Source organism: Phodopus roborovskii, unplaced genomic scaffold (assembly GCF_943737965.1).
Source record: "Phodopus roborovskii unplaced genomic scaffold, PHOROB, whole genome shotgun sequence".
In the NCBI taxonomy this organism is placed as follows: domain Eukaryota; kingdom Metazoa; phylum Chordata; class Mammalia; order Rodentia; family Cricetidae; genus Phodopus; species Phodopus roborovskii.
This window is the reverse complement of record NW_026126482.1, coordinates 3707486-3733078: the sequence shown is the minus strand read 5'-3', so window position 1 is coordinate 3733078 and position 25593 is coordinate 3707486. Positions and strand designations below refer to the sequence as shown.

Genomic DNA, 25593 nt, shown 5'->3' with positions numbered 1-25593 from the left:
GAGAGCGGGTTAGCTAAATGAAGGCATCAACCACAAATGGCTAGGCGGGCGCTCGTATTCCCGCAGCTAAAACTGTCCTTAGCACTGGGTTCTCCCCGCCCCTTTTATTCCTTCACAGGGTCATACATGTGTATAATAAATTCTACTCATTTCACAGCCTCCAATTTCCCTCTCACGCCTCTCCTTTTCCTTCAAAACCCTTCTTCCTCTCAACAACTTCACCCTCCTGCCTCTGTGTCTTCTGTGAGTGATCCACCAAGTTTAGTCAGGGTGGGAGGCTACTTCCTAGACCATGGGCAACTTCTGAGTGGCTATGTCACTAAAGGAAATTATACCCTCCTTCAACCACTATTGATTGGCAATAGCTCCTCAGGGAGACGCAGGGTCTGACGGTGCCTTCCCGTCTGGGACAAAATGTTAGATCCCAATCCTATGCAGGTCCTGTGAAGATACCGACAACTGCTCAGGAGTACAACAGCCACGTTTGCTGTGGGATCACCCTTCCGTACACTGTGAAGATTTGTCACTGTGATTGTGTCTATAAAGAAGCTGGCTTGACTGGCCAATAAGCGGAACAGTATAAAGCTAGGTAGGAAAGTCAAACTGAGAATTATGGAAAGAAGGGCGGAGAGAGGCATCACCAGCAGACACAGGGAGAAGCAAGACGGGCCTTCCATACTGAAAGGAGGTGCCAGGCCACGTGGCAAAGCACAGATAAGAAACATGGGTTAATGCAAATGGAAGAGTCAGCTAGTAAAAGACTCTGTGTCGGTTATTTGGGAGCTGGCAATTTGGACAGGGAAATGGCCTACACATCTCCCCATCCTCTGGTGCTCACATTCTTTGCGACCCCTCTTTTACAATGTTCCGTGAGCCTTGGAGGCAATGCACGGTCATGTTTGGAGCTAAAAATGTCACCATCATCTCTTCTTTGCAGTCTGGCTAGCTTGGGGTTTCTGTAGTAGCTGCCACTCCTGGCAATTAAGTAGTTCTGATGAAGGCTAAGTGTATGTAGCACTAATCACAAATGGGAACGCACGTAGCAACATTGTATCTACTCTATTTGGTTACTATGGTATTGAGTGCCACACTGCTAGATGGCTGCCTTCAGAGCAAGGTGGTCAGAAAGACTGTCAAAATGCAAAGATGAAAACACCTACTATGTGATGGGTATTTTGAGACCAAATGAACTACTTAGGTTTGTGCTTAACAAAAAATCATAATGGAACACAGCATGGTTTTCTAGGCTTTATTAATTTCAATTGCATGTAGGATAGCAAGACTAAACCATCTTGCCTTATTTCTTTGAAGAGCCACTTCAACTCTAGGCATAGGGCTCAGCTGATGGAGTGCTTGTCTACTGTCACTTCCTAGACCCATAAACCAAGGTGTGAATGTGCACACCTGTAATCCCAGACTGCAGGATGACAAGTTCAAGGTCACCCTTGGCCCAACAATGATTCTAAAGCTGACTTTGAATATTTGCAGCTGTGTTTAAGAACAACAAATAAAAGTGTTATTCTGTCAATAAATGTCTATAATTACTACCCCAGTCCCTCAGTGTAAAATCTAGATAAATATGCCCATTTTGTATTAAATAGCCTCAATTTTTTAAACAAAATAACATCACAATTTTTAACAAAGACCTTGTAGCAACCATCAGGGGAGCACTCAAGAGGTCAGGATATAAGTGATTTGGAGAAATGGGAAAAAAAAAATAGAGAAGGGCTTAAAATTACAGAATGGAAGGGTAGTCAACCCAGGGTGTAAGAGGGAAGTAACAGAATTGTATTACTATATATTTTATCTAAAATTACATATAAATCCATGTTTGTACATATATAGTTTAAATAAATGTTCCCATCTGGACTGACAATACTCCTCCCAAGAAACATAACAAAAAAATCCCCATACCAGGCATGAGAAGCCCCTTTAGGTTGTTAGTCCAGAGAGTTCCAGAGACTCCCAAGACATAGCGTGCCACTGCTGTCACCTTGGCTGTGTCCCCGAGGTGGAAGACAGATCCCTAACGCTGAATACGCACTGCACTAGACACAGGGCCCTGCAGATCTGAGCTACAACTGAAGGAGAGTGCCTCCCTGAGGCTCTCAAGGTGTCACACAAGCTTCTAGAGGAGAGCAACCAGCAGTCCTACCCAGCTATGATGCCCAGAAGTCACAACAGCCAGCAGTGTGGCAGGGTGCTGTAAGTGGTCCATGCACTTCTTGGCGGTAATTACAGCTCTCTTACTGGACTTAAGATACTATCAACATGAGGGAAGTCATGTCTGGCACTGGAAACCCAGCCAACGCACAGGGCTAGTGAGGTCATGGATCTTGGAGGAAAACCCTACTACACTGCACTAATGTGACTAAACCAGCTTAATTCCCAAGCACATTCTAAACACTCATCCTGATACCCACAACTAAGTGCCACTGTGATCCCTCATCAAAACAACATCACTCTGCAACAGATGGAGATAATTAAAGAGAGCCACGTCTGACCAAATGCAGAGAGCAGGCGGTCCCCAGCCCCTACCGACACATCTTCCACACAACTCTGGTACCCAAGGCTAGGGGACACTGTGCACTAGGAGGCGAGAGGCCTCCAGCAGAGCAGGAAGTGTACTGTGAGGTTGTGTGTTCTGTAAGTGACAGAGACGCTACCTAACACCCATGAGGGCTCATCTACACGGCTACCTGAAGACGACCTGAGCCAGAGCAATACCAACACACACGCAACATGGTGGGGGACCTCATGGGTCTCCAACCCTAGACAAAGACCTGCGGGCAACTAAGGACGGCGAGAATGGAAGAAACAGCCTCACCTGAAAGAGCCCTCAGCTGGTTATCCAGTCTCAAGTGGTCAGCCCTGAAGTGCGCGTGCACGTGTGTGCGCGTGTGTGCGTGTGTGTATGTGTGTGTGTGCATGCGTGCATGTGTGTGTCTTTGGTGTGTGTGTGTGCGTGTGTGCGTGAGCATGTGTGTATGTGTGTGTGCATGTGTGTGCGCGCACGCGCGCGTGTCTTTGGTGTGTGTGTGCGCGTGTGCGCGAGCGTGTGTGTGTGTGTGTGTGACATTATATGGACTAAGCAGGCTATATTTACATATTTAGGAATGTATGTCAACAACTAAAAAAGAGGCTATGAATTTGAGAGAGAACATGGTAGAGTCACATGGAATGGGTTGGAGTGATGAATGGAAAGAGGAAAAACATGTAATTGAACTATATTCTAATTTCAAAAGTAGAATATATTTTAAAATAACAGAATAAAAAGAACATTTCCTTGAAGAAAAAGTAGACTAAAAATAAAACAATGAGGGGATGAGAGACAGCTCAGTGGTTAGCGTACTGCTGCCTTTCCCGAGTCCACAGAATTGCTCACAACTGTAACTCCAGTCCAGAAAATCCAATGTCCTCTTCTCACCTCGGAGGGCCCAGGCATTCACATGGTACAGGCAGATACCCACACATATGCATGAAATAAAACTTTTTAAATAAAGATAATGAATATGTGTGTGTATATGTATGTGTGTATGTATGTACATATGTATGTATGTGTGTATGTATGTGCGTGTGTATTATGTATGTACGTGTGTATATAAGTATGTGTGTATATATGTGTGTATGTGTGTATGTATGTACGTATATATATGTGTATATATGTATGTGTGTATGTATGTATGTGTGTATGTATGTGTACATATGTATGTGTGTATGTGTGTATGTATGTGTGTATGTATGTATGTGTGTATATATGTATTTGTGTATGTGTATATGTATGTATGTATGTGTGTATGTATATATGTGTGTATGTATGTATTATGTAATTGTGTGTATATGTATGTATGTAATTGTGTGTATGTATGTGTGTGTGTGTGTGTGTATGTATGTATGTATGTATGTATAGGTGTTAATTCTAATTGTTTCAAAAAGCCAGAGTGGCTACATTAACATCAAAAAAATAGACTTAAGGGGGGGGGAAGGACATTTTGTAATGATCAATCCTTGATACGTCTTAAAAAAAATAATACTTTCTAAGTTTATGAAGCAAAATTTATAGAACAGAGGAAAAATCAAATTTATGGTGATCCCAATATCAACAGACAGAAGTAGGAGAGTGATGAAGGGTCTGGGTATAGCACACATCAATGTGACCCCTGCTCACAGGCACCCAGCAGCAGGGTGTGCATCCAATGTCATCCAGAAGGAGCGTGCTCCAAGCGGAAGGCGAGCAAGCTAAACAGTGTCAAAAGAGCTCAGCCAGACAGCGAGCGCATCCTCTAATCCACAAATATACTAAAGTAACACCAGCAAAAACCACTTCAAAGTCCTCACATACCTAGAAATTAGCACTTTAAAACACAGATCAAAGAAACAATTTAAAATAATTAAAAGTAATCTTGAAGGAGCTAGAGAGAGAACACTGGCCACTCATTGGCTGCTCAGAGCTTATGAGTTCAGTTCCCAGCACAGCACCAACATGGCAGCTGGCAGTCATCTTTAACCATAGTCCCATGGAATCAGATGGCCTCTCCTGGTGTGCAGACTACATGCAGACAAAACGTCCACATATATAAAATGCACACATAAGTAATAAGTCTTTTATAAAATTAATCTTGAACTGAATAAAAGCAAAACAACAGAATCAATAAGATATGTAATGCAGTTAAGGAGAAAATTAATAGCAACAAATGTTCAATCTGAGAAGAAATACATTGTCAGACCTTGGTGGCGCACGCCTTTAATCCAGCACTGGGGAGGCAGAGGCAGACAGATCTCTCTCTGACTGTGATGCCAGCCTGGGAGTTCTAAGTCAACCAGAGCTACATAGAGTAACCCTGTCTGAACACCCTCCCCAAAAAAACACACACAAAAACGACAACAACTGAGAGAGAGAGAGAGAGAGAGAGAGAGAGAGAGAGAGAGAGAGAGAGAGAGAGAGATCATCACTTAGCTTTCAATGTATATGTTTTAACTTAAGAGGAGTGTACTACTCTGAAAGGGGCTGGAGAGATGGCTCAGAAGTTAAGAGCACCAGCTGCTCTTCTAAAGGACCTGAGTTCAATTCCCAGTGCCCACATGGCATCTCACAACTATAACTCCAGTTCCAAGGGACCTGACACATGTCAGTGGCCAAAACACCAATGCACATAAAATAAATATAAATTATTTTCAAAAAAGCTAATCTGAGTAAGCAAAGGTCAAGAAATGAAGCAGAAAAATAAAAAAAATAAAAAAAATAAAAAAAAAGACAGAAAGCCTCACCAAATCAGTGAAACCAGAAGGCTATTTTTTTTTAAGAAAAATCACTAAAAAATAAACTTCCAGTGAAACTGTTCAAGAAAAGAGAAAGAGGGAGAGACAGAGAATACACAAATTATGAGAAAGAACAGGAAACCTCCCTAGCTTATATAGATATTAAAACAGAATTACTTTTAACAGTTTTAGAGAAGAAATGAACCTACCTCAAACAAGAGAAAAGGCACCAACACTAAACAGTATCCTCTAACCTGGGCAGCGTGGCACATGCATGTGTACATTCAACACACACAGACATGCACACAATAATATACATATGCATAGTCCCAAGTGCTAAGGAGATTCATGGCATGGTCGTGCAATAAATCATAAAAAAAGAAAAAAGCATGCACAACAGCTGGAGGTATGGAAAGTACAAAGTGCTGTGGAAACTGATGATGTGGTTTTGGTATCATTCCAATAAAAATAATTCAAAACAGCCCCTGAGATTATTATTTCCCCCAACCAGGCCTTTGGAGGATACATTTTTTGAGATGTCAATCTTATTATGCTGTACAGACATTCTAGGACCTTCTAGACCTTCACAGACATCAGATCCATGCACACTCAGTTTCCTTACACAAACTCACACACACACACTTCCTCTCATCTCTAGATCACAATACCTGACACACTACGTCATTTCTGAGTCTTCATTACAGTCTACAGGGAGGAAATAGTGACAAGAAGAAGGTCTGCACATGCTCAGTGCAGACACCAAATGCATTATCAGGCCTTTTTGACCCATGGTTCACTGAACCCACAAGTGCAGAAGTCACTAGCCCTGAGCAGCACCTGAAAGTCCTGCCCCTTCTCTGTCTCAGTCCATCCGACTGCACTGTGCCCTCGCGAGCGCCATGAAAAGTGCCATGGTTTGAATATATAATGCTTCCACGAGCTTTATGGTGTAGATGACTGGTCTCCAGAGGGTGCTGCTACCTGAGAAAACTGCGGAAATGGGAGACAGGGAACAGCTAGAAGTCACCAAGTAAATTTTCACAGGTGCACACCTATCTAAGTGATTCACTCCTTCAACACATGCTCCGACCACCACAGTTTTCTACCCAAGTTCACTGGGTCAATGACACAGACTTAACCCCTAAAGCCTTGAGCCGAAATAAATACTTCAAGTTGCCTCTCAGGTTTTTTGACCACAGCAATGCAAGAACTAGTGCAACAAATATTAATAGAAATAATTGCCTTAACATAGTAAAAATGCATAGTGGCTAACTACCCTAAAACAACAAACAATAAATATCTAGTACAATTTATTTCAGGATGCAAAAACAGACTAACATGAAGAGCCTGAGGTTTATAAACTGTATGAGCAGGGTTCCAAAAAGTATAGGCAAATTAACTAGTTAGTAGCAAAACAGGTTAGTTGTTTGACTGTTCAGAAAAAGTAAGGCTTGGGGCCAGTGAGCTGGCTCTCCACATAAAGACACCTGTCACACAAGCCTAGTGACCTGAGTTCAATCTCCAGAACCCACACAAAGGAAATGACTGACTTCCAAAGGTCGTCCTCTGATCTCCACATGCACAATATGACATTCATGGCCCCCACACACATATCATGCATATCTGTGTGAACAAAGGAAAAAGGAAGGAGGGAGAGAGGAAGGGATGGAGGGAAGAAGAGAGAGGGTGCATTATAATATTAAAAAAAGTTATTCTAACCACCTTCCTGTAGAAACTATACAGTTAATGAAATAGTGCAATTTATTATGGTAAATAGCAAGAAAACCTAACAATTTAAGAAATAAACATTATCTAATAAGTTGTACATTTTCTGCTTCATAACATAGTATCTATAAAAGCGAAGCCATATACATCAAAACATAAACCACAATATTGCCTGTAAAGTAGAACCCTTGATTATCATTAGTGTTAGGAAGGCGTAATTTACTTTCCCAGCAAGGTACGACTTAGCCACTGGCACCATATAACATTAATACTAAAATAATTTCACAGTGGAGAAAACAGGCACAACAAAATCCATCTGTTTCAAAATTGTATAGCTAATCTAAAATCAGTAAGGCATGTCTGACTTTTAAGTAGAAAAAAAAAAAAAAACAAAAACAAAAATGACCTCTTGTGCTTTCTAGCCTCAGGTATTTAAACTTTCCTGTAGGGCTAGGAACCACCCACACTATGTAACTTAACAGGCAGGGCTGGGCCACAATAAAAATGTCAACTGAGTTTCCCATCATTTCACATGCCAAAATGTACTACACTTCAAACTATTTAAAAAATGTAAAACCGTTCTTCGTTCACTAGAAACACTGGAGTGAGCCACTGGATTGTATACTAGCTAAGTCTGAGAAGTTAAGTATTAATAAAATATGCACAACATGCCACTACACAACATACATATTTAGTCAGTCCCAACAACTGTGATATATATATATATTATTTGCACATCACACACATCAGTATTCACACATATCAAGGCTGCGGTACCTTTTCTCTCCTACCACTTTTAGCTTGCTCATCTTGAGTTACTTCATTCCAGCATTGCAGATAATCTGAAAGAAAAATGTTAATACTATCAGGTGCCTAACACAATTCTGTTTTCTATGCATTAGGCATTATAAAAGCCATACAACTGGGAGATTATAACACTGGAAAACAAGGAAGTAAGTCTATGTAGCCAAGTCCAACACAGCATTTGCCATATATAACTACGAAGATATCTAAAAGCAGCAAGGAAAATGTTACCAAAATTCTAGCGCTACAAAACTGCAGAAATCAAGCATGCCGTTACTTGGTAGTTTGCATGCAAGTGTCCCCACAGGCTCACACATGTGAGCCCTGGGTCCCAGCTGTAGCGCTGTTTGAGGTCACAGAGCCTTTAGGAGGTGCAGCCTTTCTGAAGGAGTTATAGAGAGAGGTGACAGCTATAACCTTGACCTACTTCCTGCTCCTCTAACTGCCCCGTCCCGGGTACATACAAAAATGTAGTCAGCCAGCTTCCTGCTTTGGCCTGCCTTCCCTACCATTAAAGACCCTGACCTTCTGGAAGCCTCCGCAACTGTAAGCCAACATAAACTTTCTTCCTGAAGTTGTTTTTGAGTGTGGTGATTTATCACTTCAACTGAAAAGTAGCTCAGACAGCCATGCACCTCTCCTCTTTCTGAGACAGAGCTGATACGAGTCATCAATACTCCAGCCAACCACAGCATTCCAGGGTTAGCTTGCTGACCACTACTCACAGTCGCACCAAACGGCAAAAAGTGTGAGTATTTCTACGTGAACACAGTTCTAATAACAAGTGTTTAAACAGGGTAAAGGGCCTCCCTAGCATCGCCTTAGTTAATGCTTTCATCTATAGAAGGTCCCCACTACGTCACTTAAACAGCCTGCATCTTGCCTTGCAGTTGTTATAATTCCCAGACGTACTTTAAGAATATCCTAGACATCTTTTAATTTTATATACCAATGCTTAATGATACACAATTCTGGTGCATCCAAAGAAAACAAAACAACATTTATACATATTTAGTGCTACATTTTAAAAAAATGGCAAAACGGAAGATCTTAATGCTTCATTCAAATGATACAAATACAAGTCTTTTCAATAAAACAAAATGTTTCCTTTGTTAAATAAATCAAATATGTATACACTTATAAGACTTTTAAAAATCATGTGGACCATTTTTGAGGTCATTGAGAAATTTTAAAATGCATTTTTTCCTTTAGTTATTTCTCTAGGTAGTTAACTACATGAAGTCAAAGTAATTTTTTCCAGTTTCCAGGATAAATAAGACATTACACACCCAACGATGGCAGAAAGCCTATGAGCTTTCAAAATCACTGTTGCAGCCATCAACAGGGCTGTCCCTTCCAATTTAAAGCTAGACATGGTGACACAACCCACAAGCTGGGCACTCAAGAGATAGAAGCAGGAGGAGGGGTTCAAGGCCACTATCACATAAAGAGGTCTTGGTCAGCCTGAGCCACTAGCCCTAGCCTCAAACAGAAATCATTGTGTCTAGAGGGTGTGGCCCCAGAAACTGCTGACCCAGGGTGCACCAGGCAGGCCAGCCAGGTAAGCATGCAACCCCTGCACTCAGCAGGTGGTCAGAAAACCCTGCCTCTGAAGCAAGGAGGCAAAGGATCCAGGATTCGGAAACCTGTGTTAGCAGCATGTCCTATGGAAGGTTAAGCATGTTTTGTTTCGTTTTTCCTGACATGAAGTTCCCGCTGAGTTCAAGTGGCCTGGACCTCCGCCCTCCTGGCTTACCCAAGGGCTGGGTGAGCATTCAAGTGTGCACCCCACCCCTTACAGTGAACCCGAGCTTGGAGGTCTTCATGAAGGGGTGAAAGGACCGTAAGAGACGGAACCGTGGACGCAAAGCGCAGTTAGTTGTACACTCAAAAGCATTGTGACCGCGTGCACAATACTGCACAAATCAGATCTGAGGATTCGGCAGCATAGCCAGGGAAAGTGGCCGTATAGTATCACTCGCTGTGATGGGATCTAATAGCATGTGACAGCTGTGGGAGAGGGAGGGTCAGCTGTCTCTACTGCTGTGACCCCTCACAAGTCACTGACATGCCTGGGTAGCTAGCTGACCAACACAAACTGGGCTCGATGGGAAGGGGGGAGGGTGAAGAAACTTGGAAACTGGATGAGGAGGGATGGGAGAGTGGAGAGAGTAACTATAGGGGAGGCTTGGGAGAGGCTATGAATTTGTTTAAAATTCAACAGTATGAAATTCTCAGAATAAAATATTATTCAGGCTGGTCAAGGTAGTGCACACATTCAATTCCAGGCAGAAGTAGGCAAATCTCTGTGAGTTCAAGGCCAGCCTGGTCTACAGAGTGAGTTCCAAGACAGCCAAGCCTACAGAGTGAAACCCTATCTCTTAACAAACAAAAAGACCTAAAATGTAAGAATATTATTCAAAAAAGATTCAAGTTGACAGTTTACAGTAAAATACTTAACTTCAGGCATACTCTCTGTATTAGGCTGTAAAGAAACAAAGTTATGTTTACTCCCACAATGACAAAAAACAAAAAAACCCTGAGGGGAGACAGAGGCTGAGTAATGTGCCTAGAAGCCCCCAGGGACTGCGGACCAGAGACCCCACAATGTCAGGACCAGCTAAAACTACCTTCACGCCCACCACTAAGAACCGGTATCCAACCCAGGCAGGCTTCCCTGAAGACACTGACCCTCTAGTGACTCTGTTTTTAAGGACTTAAAAGTCCCAGGCAAAAGAGGGCCAATCTCAACCCCATGCCATGTATTCCTTACACTGATTTTTACTTTATTTCCCCTCCCTCCCTCCCCCTACTCCCCCGCCCCGCCTCCCCTCAGCCTGACACACATCCCATCTACCTCTCAGTTTCCATTGGGAAAAGGGCAGGCCTCCAATGGGCACCAACGCTGCAGGAAAGGAAACGTGGCCTTGCCGCCTAGCCTCTTGTTCATGCTAAACCCAGGGCCACAGCACTTCAGGGTAAATGAAGGGAGGGAGCCTTGCTGAGCTCACTGCAGTGTGCTGCAAAGAGCTAGCACCTAGGAGCAGAAGAGCGGCTACATCCCTGCACAGCAGTGTCAGCCCAAGCAGGCAGGGCTGAGGCGTGCCCTGCTCACGTGGCCCTCTCTTTTTACCACCATAAAGCCGTGATTGAGGGGCATCTAGGTTGGTACAGGTTCTTGCTATTACAAATAATGCTGCTATGAACATAGATGCCCTTCAACTGAAGAATGGATAAAGACGATGTGGCGCATTTACACAATGGAGTACTACTCAGCGGGGGAAAAACAATGGAATCTTAGAATTCGCAGGCAAATGGATGGAATTACAAGAAACCATCCTGAGTGCGGTAACCCAGTCACAAAAAGAGGAAGATGGCATGTACTCACTAATATATGGATTTTAGACATAGAGCAAAGGATCACCAGACTATAATCCACACTGCCAGAGAAACTAGGATACAAGGAGAAACCTAAGAGATTCATATAAAGTCCCTCACAGAAGGGGAAAGGGACAAGATCTCCTGAGCACATGGGGAGTGGCGGTGGGGAGTGAGTGGAGAGGGAACTAGGAGAAAGAAAAGGGGGGAGAGGAGAACATGTGGGACTGGGAAGATTGAGTCGGGGGACGAATAGATGAGAGCAAAAAAAGAAATACCATAATAGAGGGAGCCAGTATAGGTTTGAAGAGAAAACTGACTCTAGAGAAATGTCCAGAGACCTACAAGGATGACCCCAACAGTCTGAGCAACAATGGAAAGGCTACCATAAATGCCCTTCCCTGACAATGAGATTGATGACTAACTCATCCACCATCATAGAGCCCTCATCTAGCAGCTGATGGAAACAGAAGCAGACACCCACAGCTAAACACTGAGCAGAACTCCTGGAATCCAGATGCAGAGAGGGAGGAGTGATAAGAAAAGGGGTCAAGACCAGACTACAGAAACCCACAGAGACAGCTGACTGAACAAGGGGGAGCTAATGGACCCCAGACTGACAGCTGGGAAACCAGCATTGGACCGAATCAGACCCCCTGAACGTGGGTCTCAGTTAGAAGGCCTGGGCAGTCTAAGGGACCTCTGACAGTGGAACCAGGATGTATCCCTGGAGCAGAAAAGGACTATGGGAGCACATTCCCCATGGAGGGATTCTCCCTTAACCTAGAGGCAGGAGGGAGGGCCTAGACCTTACTCCAAATGACTTGGCAGATTTGATGATTCCTTTTAGAAGGCATCACCCTCCCTGTGGAGTGGGGAGAGATGGGATGGAAGAGGTGGGGGGGGATGGGAGGGAGGGGAGGAGGGAGAGGGAACGAACTGGGATCAACATGTAAAATAAGAAGAAATGGTAACTTTTTAAACCTGTGATTTCCGCCTTGGGGAAACAACTCCCACTCCTGCCCACGTCCTTCCCACACCATCAGACACCCCGGCCATGCTTGCTCTCCCACACCTACCAACACGGGTCTAGTCAGAAACTCCACAACAGACCCGGCACAACTGTGGTCAGCTCTCGGCACCCACATGATGGCTCGCAATAACCTACAATTCCAGTTACTGGGGACCCAACACCCTCCTCTGGCCTCCACAAGAGCCAAGCAAAATGCTCATGCACATCAATAAATATTTAAAATGTTTGAATACTTTCTAGATGCCTCGATTTCCTTTCCGTTTCATTTGCACTTTCTTACAGCTGAGTAAAGTCTGTTTATACACACACACATTTATTACCCATTCATCTGCCGATGGGCATCCAGGCTGGTTCAGAGTCCTCGGTCTTTCCCAGGAGAGGTACATCTTAGGCATATAACAGTGTTTTTAATAGTGACAAAATGTCACTTTACCTCCATAATGGGGGTATTTACACTCACACCAGCAGTGAACAAGAATCCCTTTTCCCATGCATCCTCACCAACATTTCCTGTCTATTCTTTTTAATTATCCATCTGGCTGCCAGGAATGGTGGCACACGCCTTTAATCCCAGCACTCAGGAGGCAGATGCAGGTGGATCTCTGTGAGTTCGAGACCAGCCTGGTATATAAAGCAAACTCCAGGACAGCCAGGGCTGTCACACAGAGAAACCCGGTCTCAAAAAAAAAAAAAAAAAAAAAAAATTATTACAAACTATAGTTTGTCTGAAACAGAGTCATCAGAGACCTCAGGGCCTTCCACTGGGATCTAAAGAGGTGACTTTGAAAGATCAGAAATTTTTGTTTTTGTTTTTCTTTTAATTAAAAAGCTTTAAAAATGTTTCATGCACCAAGCAATGGTGGTCTTCACACTAAATAAAAACAGTAGCATTTACTAGGAATCAGTTGCAAGGGGTTAGTACACAGTTGAACTGCACATACTGGGTTAGAGGTGTGGCCTTTGTAGCTAAAAGCTGCGCGTTATATAGGAGGAAGATGAAGGCTTCACCACCCTAGTTACCCTCCCACCTCCCCTAACACAATACTACTGCTTATAGGGACAATAAACGCAAGTCTAACAGAAACCTGGAGGGAAATTCTAATTCTAATGAAAACCTGTTTCTACTTTATAACCCACTGCACCCTGACTCCCATGCTCTGCCACAAAGTGGACATCTACAATGTACAAACTGAACACCTTTCAAGCATCAGAACTTTGGATTTGGGGACACTTGTCGTTTTGGTTTATGACATCTATACAAATATTCCCTTCACCTGCAAAATAAATAAATAAATAAATAAACCAAACTCTCCAAACCCTGAAAGGCGAGCCCTGCAGTACAAGGGACCAGAGTGACTGTGACTCTTGCTTGATTTTTATTATAGCCTTAATTATTAAATGCTAACATCTGTAGTTTATAAATATGCTTAATGACATAGCAGTTTTGAGGATAAAGTATGAGGAGGAACCAGCAAGCCATTCTGGGACATGAGCAATTGTTTTAGAAATCACTGCACTAGAGTAACAAAAAAAAAAAAAGTACACCTGTGATGTCCAAGGCTTCCAATTTCTACACAGCCTCACCCGCACCAGCTGCATAACAACAGCATCCTGGGCAAGGAACAGTCTGTAATTCTGATTGCACTTTCCTAGTGATTAACTCTACCGAGAACCTTCTCCTGTGCTCACTGACCACTTATGAATCTGGGGAGAAATGTCATTCAGGTCTTTTTCCTATTTTTAGATTGTTATATTTATAGCTACAATTCCATTTCTTGACATATCGGAAATAATCCTGCAGATACTTTATCCCAACATTCACACCAGAATTATTCACAATAACCAATCTAGAAACAACCCAAGTGTTCACTACAGATAAATGTATGGGGGAAAACTCACTCAATACTAGCCATAGTAACAACTGGCAGTGAATAAAATCACAGGTAACAAAGCAAACATATTGACTACATAAAACTTAAGAGAACTTGGACTGGAGAGATGCTCAGTGGTTTGGAGCACTGGCTGCTCTTGCCAAGGACCAGGGTTTTCCAGAATGGATTTAACAGCTCACAATCACCCAAAACTCCAGCTCCAGGAGATCTGCTGCCCTCTCCTGGCCTCTGTAGGCACAACACACATATGGTGCACTGACATACATGTAGGCCTATACACATAAAATGAAAATAAATCTTTTTAACACTTTTTAAGAAATCACATGCATAGCAAAGTCAACAATCAACAAAATACTTGCCAGATACACATGTGATAAGGGATATCACTACTCGGTAGCCAAAAATAAATATCCTAATTGAAAAATGAACTAATCAATAACCTAAATTAAAATTTCTAAAAGACTAAAATTTGATTTTTTTATTGGTTGCCTAAAAGGCTGACTTATTAAAAGGTGCCCACATCACTTCACACCTGTATTAGCAGCTATCGCTAGAAAGACATTGAGTCAGGAGAGTGTGAATGGGACCCTAAGCAGGAAGGACGTTAGACAGGCCTGGGGGTAATGAGCTATGTGTGCCGAGAAAGCAGCAGGCAGACTGTTTGGGAGAAGAAAGGGATCAGCAAGAAGGAGACAGGCCTGGGGGAAGATAGAGGAGGGAAGAGTAACAACAGAGAAAAGGTGTGTGCGTGTGTGTGTGTGTGTGTGCGTGCGTGCGTGCGTGTGTGTGTGTGTGTGTGTGTGTGTGTGGAGACAGACAGACAGACAGCCTTGCCCATCACTCCAGGCTCCCACTGGGTCCAGAGACTGAGAAGGACTGCTGTCATCGCTGTAACAGGAAGAATGGATACAGACACCCATTCAAGTGTGGGCTGTTCGCACTCAGGCATCTGTGCTGGCCTGCCCTGGCCTGCCCTTGGGGTTCTGGCAGGATAGGCCCTTGCAAACTATGTTCCCTTTTAAAAGGTCCCTGCCCACCTTCCATTCCCCCTCCCTCTCCCTCGCTCCCCCTCCCTCCTTCTCTCTCTCTCTTCCTCTCTCTCTCTTCCTCTCTCTCTGCTTCTCTGTCTCCCCCCTCCGCCTCTCTTTTCTGCTGTTCCTGCCCCCCCTTTTCCCATTCCCTTTATAAAAACCCCCCTGCACAAAAGCTCTATCACATGGGGCCTTTCTCTCTCGAGCACCTCGTTTTTAAACTATAACACATAGGGCCAGCAAGATAGCTCATTGCATAAAGTTACTTTCTGTCAAGCCTGACAACCAGAGCTCAATTCCCAGGTCCTACAAGGTGGAAGAAAAGAGCCAACTTCCAAACGGTACGTGCACACACACAATAAATAAACTTAATTTTTAAAAGATAAATAAATCTCAACCTAGAATCTCTTCAGATGTCCCAATAATACTGCAAGCCTCTTAATACCTGTGCCAGATGTCTGACTTGCTGGTCTGACTTGCTGCCCATCATTTCCAAGTGCTGTGGAAATGTGCCTGTGCATATATATGCTTAACCAGCTGCCATGATGCTAAGCTCTGCTGACAAAGGCCATTGGAAAAACCCTGCAAGAGAAGGGCTTGAACCTGCTGCCTCCAGGATCCTCACCTGGTCTCAAAAAGCAAGGCAACCCAGGGCCCACTGCTACATCGAGGCTGGTTTCTCCCACTAAACCCTATGACATGCACAGCTTCCCCAAGAACACAAGCGAGTGTCTCTACTGAGTCACCTTCCGATGGGAAGGTCCTTCTGCACACTGTGAATATGTGTTTTTCTTACTGGTTGATGAATAAAGCTGTTTCAGCCAACAGACAGGCAGGAGTTAGCCAGGTGTGAAATCCAAACAGGGATTGAGAGTCAAGGAGACACCATGTAGCTGCCAAGGAAGTAAGAGACCCAGGCATGACTGATAAGCCAAAACTACATGGAGATACAGACTGGTTAAAAATGGGCTAATAATTAAGAGAGAGCTAGCCAATAAGAAGCTTGAGTCATCAGTCAGTTTATAATTAATATAAGCCACTTTGTGTTTATTTGGGACTAAATGGTTGTAAGCAGGGCCAGGACAAACTTCAATCTACAACCTCCCATCAGCAGCCTTCTCCAAAACTCTGCAGCGTAGACCATCAAGTCACACTGTAGACACACCAAGCCGCCAGCCTAGAGCTGTCCTTTCCAGCACGCAATGCTCTCACCTGGGGAAGGACGTACATGCTGCTGTGGGCATGGAAGAAAATGCTGTGTCCTCATGGTTCTCGACGCTTCAGAATTAACCTCTACTTCTCACCTTTTCAACCCACATCTGTACAACCCCAACAAGTCCTTCAACTATTTCACAGCCAATAGTAAGCCCTCTCTATTGACCCTTCCCATTTTCTTTCTGTAAATATTTGTGTAGGAAGAGTGGCTGACAGACTACCAGCAGAGCCAGGACAAACCTACGACACTTGGGCGACACTAGCCATGTACGGTAGATTGCCGGTCAACTGTAGTCTGGGTCAGCCTAGTAAATACTCTAAATATGAAACGAATCTATTTCACAATGCTGTCATTTCTGCTATGTGGAATCTCTATTTTGAAATTCAGTCTATACTTCACAAGCACTCAAATGGCCATCATAAGGGATGGGGGAGGACCTCTCCCTTTTGCTGGTGGGAACCTGAGAGCGGCTGTTTGTAAGCAGGCCAACAACGCCTCACACCTGAAGCCAATGATGACTCAGTGCACTTTTCAAATCTTGTTTTATTTGCTAATGTGTGTGTCTGACGCGTGTGACGTGGGTGTGTGCGTGCGTGGGTGGCGCGCACTGTACATGTGAGGTCCAGAACACCTGTTTCTCTCCTTGCACTTTTACGTGGTCTGGGAATCGAATTCAGAGTCCCAGGCTTTGCAGCAAATAAATGCCTTTACCTGCCGAGCCATCTTTCCAGAGTTCTGATTTTTGCTTGAAAACCCAGGTGTTAACTTTGTCACAAATATTAACTATTATCTGTTTACTTGATGAGAAAGCGGATGTACTCTGTTCATTTCATTTCTGTGAAAACCTCTGCCAAGACACCCAAGGTTAAACATGCATACTTCCATTCAAATGGTGTCTCATTAAAAAAAAAAAAAAAAAAGAGGCTAATTCAAGCTCTCAATTTCATTATGGAATTCCCTGGCCTTGAGACAGCCACCAACTAACTATTCAGTACATGACAGCAATGTTTCATGGATAGTACCCATGTGTCACACAGAATAAGGTCTGGAACTAGCCAGTGGCTCAGCAGGTAAAGGCTGAAGCAGCCAAGCCTGACAGCCTGAGTTCGGCTGTGGAACACGCAGTGGAAGGAGAGAAGTGGCAGTCTCTGTCCTCTGGCCTTACACGCACACAGCACAGATGACACACGATAATGTATTTTAATCAAAACTTTGCAAAACTCATCTCCACCATCCTATTTCAACACAAACTACTTGTGCTGATTTCTCAGGGAATAAGCACACTAACAAGGTGACTTCTGTTGGGCCTGGTAGAATAGGCCGGCAATCCCAGCAAACTACTTAATGCAAGTGCGCCAATTCCGATGTGCGTAAGTTCCATTAAGCTCACAACAGTGCATTAAAGTGTCAATGAGTATGAAAACCCTGGCAGGATCTCGGATTCCAGGATGCAACTCACCTTTAAGACAGGGCCACTTGTTGAGCTCTGATAACATATTAAACAAAAGTACCCACAACTGTCCCTTCCCCTAAACCACACATGGGATAGATGGAATGCTGAAGCACAAATAACCTAGCTGTTTGTATTATTTGATATTAAAGATTTATTCAAATCAAGTCTGGGGTATGTCTCAGAGGTAGAGGCCTTCCTTGCCTAGTACACTCCAAAAATAACGGGATGCAGATGAGTAAGAGAACAGAGGGGAAAGAAAGAGATGGAGAAAAGATACGAAAATTTACAAATATGTAAAACACTACCACCCTTCTCAATGTCTGTCATGTTTTTTTCATTTACAAATATGTTGCTTATATTAATATGTAATGTGTTTAAGGCTACCATTGTAAGTGAGTTAACACAAAATATTAATTTTAACAAAGAATGGATATAACCTCAAAAACAAAGGACAAAGATTTCTAAGAATGTAAAAGGAATCCTGAGATCAAGTTTGAAAATATCTGATTTAAGAACAGACTGTGAATATAGACTATAAAACTCTAACCTAAAATTCCAAAATCCCAAAACTTTGGAACACTAACATGATACCCACAAATGGAAAATTCACAGGTGACCTTATTTGTCATATTGCAGACAAAATGTGAGCACACTAAAAACTTTTATATAAAATCACACTCTGCATATATGTGAAATATAATGTCTGTCATGTTCAGATTTGGGTACCATCTTCAAATTACCTTTTTAGATGGATGAAAATATTCCAAAATCCAAAACACCCCCAAGAATATCAGATAGATGTTCATGCTGCATCAAGTTCTTGCAAACCAAGAACAGGAATATGAAATTATCAATGAGGGAAACCCATTCTCCTAGGAAAGCTGCATGAGAGCTGAAAATGGACGCAATGTCAAATCAAAGCATCATTTCATGGAACATCAATAAAGACAAAACAGAGTGTATAGATAAAATTACTTTGTATATCCTAGAAACATCCATGCAGCCACTAGTATTTTGATAATGCATCCAAAATAGCAACATATGACAGAGAAACCTTCAATAACTGGAAAACAGGTGACTAAAATAGCAGCCACCACCAACGTGAGGGAGACATCCCAAGGCTCTGCCAAAAGGAACAGGCAAGGATACTCAGTTCTCCACCCCAGGGCCGCCCACTCAGGGTGTACCTGTTCTATTTAAAACTCACATACTTCCACCAAACAACAGTGGACTACACACGTGGGGATTAATGTGCTGGCACGATGCCCACAGCCTGAAGCCCTCCTGAGGCTGCAGCAGGGACAGTAGTGCCCTAACGAGCACTTCCCATGAGCTGCACACTGTGGAAAGAAAGCACTACATTTGCATTGACTTATTTCACGGTTGAGGTCATCCTAAGGGCATAAACACCACCATCTCCATTTTTGGCGTGGAGAGAGTTGAATCCAGAGGATAAACAACTTGCCTACTGCAAGCCAGGACACAAATTCAGCCTCTCTGGCTGAGCCCCAACTCCTTAGCCACTGCACTACAGTTCTCAAGCACTGCAACCTGCAACCCACAGTGACACCGAGTTTAAGACGAGGCACCCGCCCTCAACCGCCTCGCCCTTTAGCTGACATCCACTGCTGAACCATGCTCAGAGGATCACCAATCACCACTTACTACTGTTCTGGCTTAGGGGATAAAGGACTCAAGCTTTAGAGCAGACTTTGAAGATGGCTGATGTCAAAGAAGCTTAAAGCCAAAACCCAAAATGTTAGGATGACGTTAACACAGATGCAACACACTTTGCAGCTGAAATACAAATTGAAATATTTCACACAGCGTGGACCTCCTTCTACCTCCACTAGTGTAAGTGAAACATTATACAGCAACGTTGCCAGACTTCTCTACGGACAATGCTTCAATTCAAGGGGATAGCAAGAGGGTTCTGGAAGCAGGTGCACCTGCCTATAACAACCACCTCAAGTCCATCCTGCCCACCCACAAGGTCAAAGAGAAAACCAAAACTCTGCGACCTCTGACCCACACCTAAACACACACACACACAGAGAGAGAGAGAGAGAGAGAGAGAGAGAGAGAGAGAGAGAGAGAGAGAGAGAGAGGTTACCTCAATACAGATCAACTGGGAAAGCATTATAAAAATTGCTACCACAAGACTTAACGGATGGCTGGGTGGATACCGGCGCCGATCTTCACCAGGAGCTGGGTGGGTCTGGGTCCCGGCACCCACGTGGTGGCTCGCAACACAAGTAACTCCAATTCCAGGGAGTCTGACGCCCCCTTTTGACCTCCTCCTCCGGCATCAAGCACACACATGGTGAACACAGATGTGAACATGCAAACACTCATACACACATGAAATACACCCTTAAAAAAAAAAAAACTAATCGCTAGCACAAAAGCTGAAGTTACACTGACATATCCCACATAGTGTAAGCTGGTCAAATACAAAAAAGCATCTGTTTCAGAGCTAAACGAAGGTTACAATGTCAAACACCGGTCCATCAATTCAAGGCAAACACTCTACCGTCACTCAAAATGAACGCCTAACTTCGCCGTAGACTATGACTCAGGGAGAGCGGAACGGGAAACCGAGCGACCCGGGAGAAATCCGGGAGCACTGAGGCACACCTACCGCCAAGTTAGGGAGCCGGGCTTACCACCCCCGGGGGCTCTGGCTTTGACACTTGGAAAATCTGTTCGGCTCAAGGTGCCTTTCAATAAACCACTTCTCTTCTGGTCAACTAGATCGAGCGCGTTCCGAGACGCAATTACGGAAATAGCTCCCAACCTCGGGAAGGCGAGGGAGAGCCGTGAGAAAGGCTCAGGGGCTGCCGAGGGCGAGCGCCGGCCACTCGGCCCTGCGGACACAAACTGCCTGCCGTGCCCCGGAGCGGCGCCGTTAGCAATCCGAACACCCGGAGGGCCGGCTCGCCGCCGCGAACCCGCAAAGCCAGCGGGGCCGCCGCCGTTACCTCGCACACGGCACGCCGAGCGAGCAGGCGAACAGGCGAGCCTCACCCACGCCACCAACGTCCACCGCGACCGCCCTCCGCGGCGCCAAACTGTCAACCCGGAGCCAATCACAGCGTCCCGGGGCGCGGCGCGGCGGGGCGGAGGCCGGGGAGTGGCGGGCAGCGGAGCGCGGCGGGCAGCGCACGGGGCGGCGGCGGCCGCGGCTCCCTGCCCGCCCCGGAGCGCGCCTCGCCCCCGCCGGACCAGCTGAGGCGCCGCCGGGAGCCGGCAGGCTGGCCGCGCCGGCGGGACGCGCGGACGGCGGGGACGCTCACCGGCTCGGCGGCGGCCGCCGCGCTTGGGCTCCGCGCCCGCGGCTCCCGGGGCGCCCGGCGGGTCCCTGGCCGCCCGCCGCCCGGCGTTTTCATACAAACCCCGGTGGCAGGAGAGGCGGAGGCGGCGAAGACGGCTGCGGATCCTGCCCGCATCCCGGGCAACGTCAGCGCGGCGCCCCGCCCAAACCACGCCCGGACAGCCGGCTCGCGCGCGCCCTCCCTCGGGGCGCGTGCGCGTGCGCGTGCGGGAGCGGCGGGGGGCGGGGCAGTGCCCGCGGGAGGGGGCGGAGCTGTGCCCGCGGGTGTGGGCGGGGCTGTGCCCGCGGGTGTGGGCGGGGCGTGGGAGGAGAAGGGGCGGGGGCAGTGCCCGCGGGTGTGGGCGGGGCGTGGGGGAGAAGGGGCGGAGCTGTGTCCGCGGGTGTGGGCGGGTCGTGGGAGGAGAAGGGGCGGGGCTGTGCCCGCGGGTGTGGGCGGGGTGTGGGAGGAGAAGGGGCGGGGCTGTGTCCGCAGGTGTGGGCGGGGCGTGGGAGGAGAAGGGGCGGGGCTGTGTCCGCGGGTGTGGGCGGGGCGTGGGAGGAGAAGGGGCGGGGCGGGGCGCTCCCCGGACCCGGACGGGGAAGGGCGGCAGCCAAGATCCGGGTGGGGCAGGCGAGGAAGGGGCGGCACCGGGCCTGGCTGCGGGTTAAGCGCGCTCCTGCCTCTGGGTGAGCCGCCGGCCCGGGTCACCGCGCTCGCCGCTAGCGGACCGACGCGATCCTTCTCTTTCTTTCCCAGCCACAGCCCCGCCCCACCAGTGCGCACCGTCCGCGCTGCTTGGAGGCTCCTCTCAGGCTCCGGGCGGGGTTTGCCTTAGTTCCCCAGAAGCCATCAAACCTTGGGGACTACTCCTTTCCAGACCCGCAGGGATACCCAGGACAGGCCGGGAAGGCTGTGCCGCCTGACTTCTGCAAGCATGAACCGCACCCCTCCCGGGTCGCTCCCGGATAAATGAGATGCCCGATGGTACGGCAAGCAAATCGTGCCGATTCCTTTCCAAACAGTGTTGCCATGTGTAGTCCCTACAACATGAGGCGCAGTTGCTCGCTAAAGGCAAAGACGTGTGGCAGAAATCATAGAAACACGCTCGTGTTTTGACTGTTTAAACGCTCAATAAAGGCATCATTTGCCGTTTTAAGGCGCATAGGTCATGCTTGCTGTTTATGGTAGTTGGTAAGGGATGTAAAATTTTCACATCAGGATAGGGGACTAAACTGAGCCCTTTCGGGTTTTGTTTTGTTCTTAGTGTTTTGTTTAAGCAAAATTTAACAGATTTCTGAAGTCCATTCAAAATATAATTCAAGGTGCGAAACAGTGCTCCCATGTAGTTTGGTAGTGGCAGAGATCTTTACTAGGAGGACAAGAGACTGCCATGTTTTTAAAGGTTATCGTTTCCCCCGTGAGCATTAAATGATGGATTATAGGATTTAAAATATCTTTAAACCACTCCACGCCCCAAACTTCCCAATCTGAAAACTTGATTATCTAATAAGAGTATTCAAGGTTTCAAATTTGTTTAAGAGTTACTATTATTGAGACATAATTTGAAGAACATGTTTCTAAATAAATCAGCTTGTAATATAGAAAGGTATAAATATAAAATGTGAATGTGCTTGTGTTAGAGTTCAAATTTATCTTTAGCTAAGTACTGTTGGTGATCAGAACAAAGGCTCAGAAAATTAACCCATACATCTCGGTAAACAGCAGTGTCGTTTAGCTTTGCAATGATTGCAAACACGTAATTTGCAAATGAGTGACATGTTTGGCTGTTATAATTTGAAACACACTTACACTCCTAGAGAACTCTGTGAGTTCCTGGCCTACTACAATCTTAAACAGGTGTAAACCCAAGAGTTTAACACAGTTTGAGCTCTCAGGAAGAGGCAGGCTTCCACTCCAAGCATCACCAGCTCCAGCTGTTTGCAAACCCTCACTCAGAGCACCGTGCAGGAACAGATCCTCCAGGATTCTCCTTCATCTGCACTGTTAGACACCATCTCTTCCCAGAACATCTCAATCTCTCAAATCTCTCATTCCTCCACATCCCTTCTCCCCAGAGGTCTGCTCAGTAGCTTGACTTAACTGAACAATAGCTCGATTTAAACAGTTCTGAAACCTCACTCGTGTTATGGTTAACGTGTTTCATTTATTCGCATAAATAATCAGAGGGAGACACAGCTCAGTATAGAGAACATGTCCCTGCATGTCTGAGATCCTGAGTTCAGTGCCAAGCTCCACGGAAAAAAAAAAAAAAGAAAGAAAGAAAAAATCACACACATCAAATGTAGGTGAGTGTAAGTATATGATGATGTCCACTTGCCTGGGATTCCTCAATCAACCTGACACCACATAGGTACTCCATACAATTCTGCTTACTTCAATTTTAGTGGTGGAAAGAGATTTAAGCGCCATCTTGCTAATTTACCTCTAAACCTTTAATGATGTGACTTACAAAATGCAACAAACTTAATTACAGAACTGTAGCTGGAAGATGTTGGACGTACATGGGCCTCACCAAAAGTCTGCCATGCCTATGTGAAGCTGAAATGTTAAGGGAGCAAGGTTGGCAATCATCTGGAGAACTTTGGAGAAATTAAAAATAATTACAGAAATGCAAGGTGAATGACTTGAACTGAACCTAAATGTGGCCAAGCTGGGAAATGAAAGAAACTACCCTCGCTTGGCAGTTTACACCTGTGGTCCAAGGAAACAACTGGAAAACTGAGGCCATCGTGAGAATTTTTTTCTCTTATACCGTAAAAGGGCCAGCTTGCTGGGTGGTAAGGGCACCTGCCGCCAAGCCTTAGGCTCTGAATCCGCTCTCTGAACCCATATGACGAAGAAGAGAACCAGTGACAAATTGCCCTCTGACTTCCTCACTTGCCCCGAGGGAAAGGTAATGAACTGTCTGGATGCATAATCCCACATGGAGTATCAAAATGCTCATTCGTTACAACAGAATTCTGTGAAGTTCACTGTTTTATTTCTTAAGAAAAATGCTCTTGTATTGTCTACAATTTGCTAGGGCAGAGTGGCTAAGTGCTGTTGTTTTTCTATGTTTTGTATTTCTTTAACGTGTTTAAAATTAATGTACAAACTAATAAAAATAAAATAAATTGAAAACAAAAACTAAAGAGAGTTTCCCTCCAAATGATACAATCATCAAGGCCCACAGGTTCTAGATTGCCCTCACAATCACTGAAATGTGTGGCCTCTGTCCCTGCACAGCTGCACATTCTTTTCCTTGTTTTGAGACAGGGCCTCATTGTGTATCCCTGGCTGACCTAGAACTCAATTTGTAGACCAGGCTAGCCTTGAACTCACAGAAATAAGCCTTCCACCTCCTGGGCACTGGGATTAAAGCTGCGGTACCATGCCCATCTCTCTTTCCTTTCCTAATATAACATTCTTGTTACTAAAAGACAAGACAGGTTCATAGAAAGGAACAAACACAGAATTACCCTTCAGAATGAGCTTTATGAGGAGAGAGCCTCACAATCATGAACACCCAGAATAGTGAACAGCCTTGAAGGGGGAGAGCAATAAGGAGGCTGAGCATATCCCATAGGCAACAGGAGACACGTCTTCCCATCAGATGGAAGAGATTAGTGCATCAAGAGAAATAGCCCCACAATAGGAAAGAGGCTCTGTCAGGAGAGAGAGAGATAGCCCATGATAAGCCAGGCTCTACATAGAGAGAGAGAGAGAGACAGAGAGAGACAGAGAGAGAGGGGGAGAGGGAGAGGGAGAGAGAGATAGCCCATGATAGAAGAGGCTCTGCATGGGGGGCGGAGAGAGAGAACCCATAAGACAGGCTCTACATGTACATGAGGAGAGAGATAGCCCCACACTAGGAGGGGCTCTGCTGCAGGAGGGACAGTCACCACAATCAGGGGCCTAAGGGGAAAAACAGACCCCTCAGTTGCAGAGAACAAGGAGGTTTCTGAGTCTTCCAGGTTTTCTGGGCGTAAGCAAACTCTACACTGTGTGATCTAGCCTGGCTTCATGCCAAGGGGCACAGAGGCAAGCAGAGGATAGCACTATAAACTTATTTGTCTGCTGCAAAGAGGGAGGGGCCACAGAGCAGCTGCAAGTGTTCTTCCCAAGTCTGTCACAGAGGGAAGTCTGGGGTGAGAAGCAGCATATTCTGAGACAAAGCAAAGCAGATGCGACTGTGAGACATTATAATTCAAAAGGAGTAAGATCATGAACTCAGCGTGGTGGCTGGCTCGAATCTCCCTCACAATGAGGCAGAGGCAGGCAGGTCTCTGAGTCTAAGGTCAGTCTGGTCTACATGGACAGCTCCAGACCAGCAAATAATAAATAAATAAATAAATAAATAGGAATTCACAAATGGTATGAAAGGGTATTCATGATGTTCATGATATCTCACTATATAAATGAGGATATTATCATGATGCTATACTTACAAAAATCTTTGTTAAAGGCTTGGAAGAATATACATTAGAA

The 25593-nt window shown here is 45.4% G+C and overlaps 1 protein-coding gene across 5 annotated transcripts in view; it reads right to left on the bottom strand.

Annotated features, from left to right (window-relative positions):
- Nucleotides 1–21303, bottom strand: part of Agtpbp1 (ATP/GTP binding carboxypeptidase 1) — a 118046-nt gene extending 96743 nt beyond the window's left edge. For 2 of the 5 annotated variants that reach the window (XM_051194162.1, XM_051194164.1), the window contains exons 1-2: nucleotides 21187–21303; nucleotides 7762–7826 (exon numbers count right to left, since the gene is read on the bottom strand). In XM_051194162.1, coding sequence (XP_051050119.1) covers nucleotides 7762–7793 — 32 coding nt within the window. In that variant the 5' untranslated portion in view covers nucleotides 7794–7826; nucleotides 21187–21303. Of the gene's footprint in view, nucleotides 1–7761; nucleotides 7827–8608; nucleotides 8746–21186 lie in introns of those variants that run through there. The other 3 variants (XM_051194163.1, XM_051194165.1, XM_051194166.1) reach the window with 3 other exon arrangements.
- Nucleotides 21304–25593: the final 4290 nt, after the last annotated feature.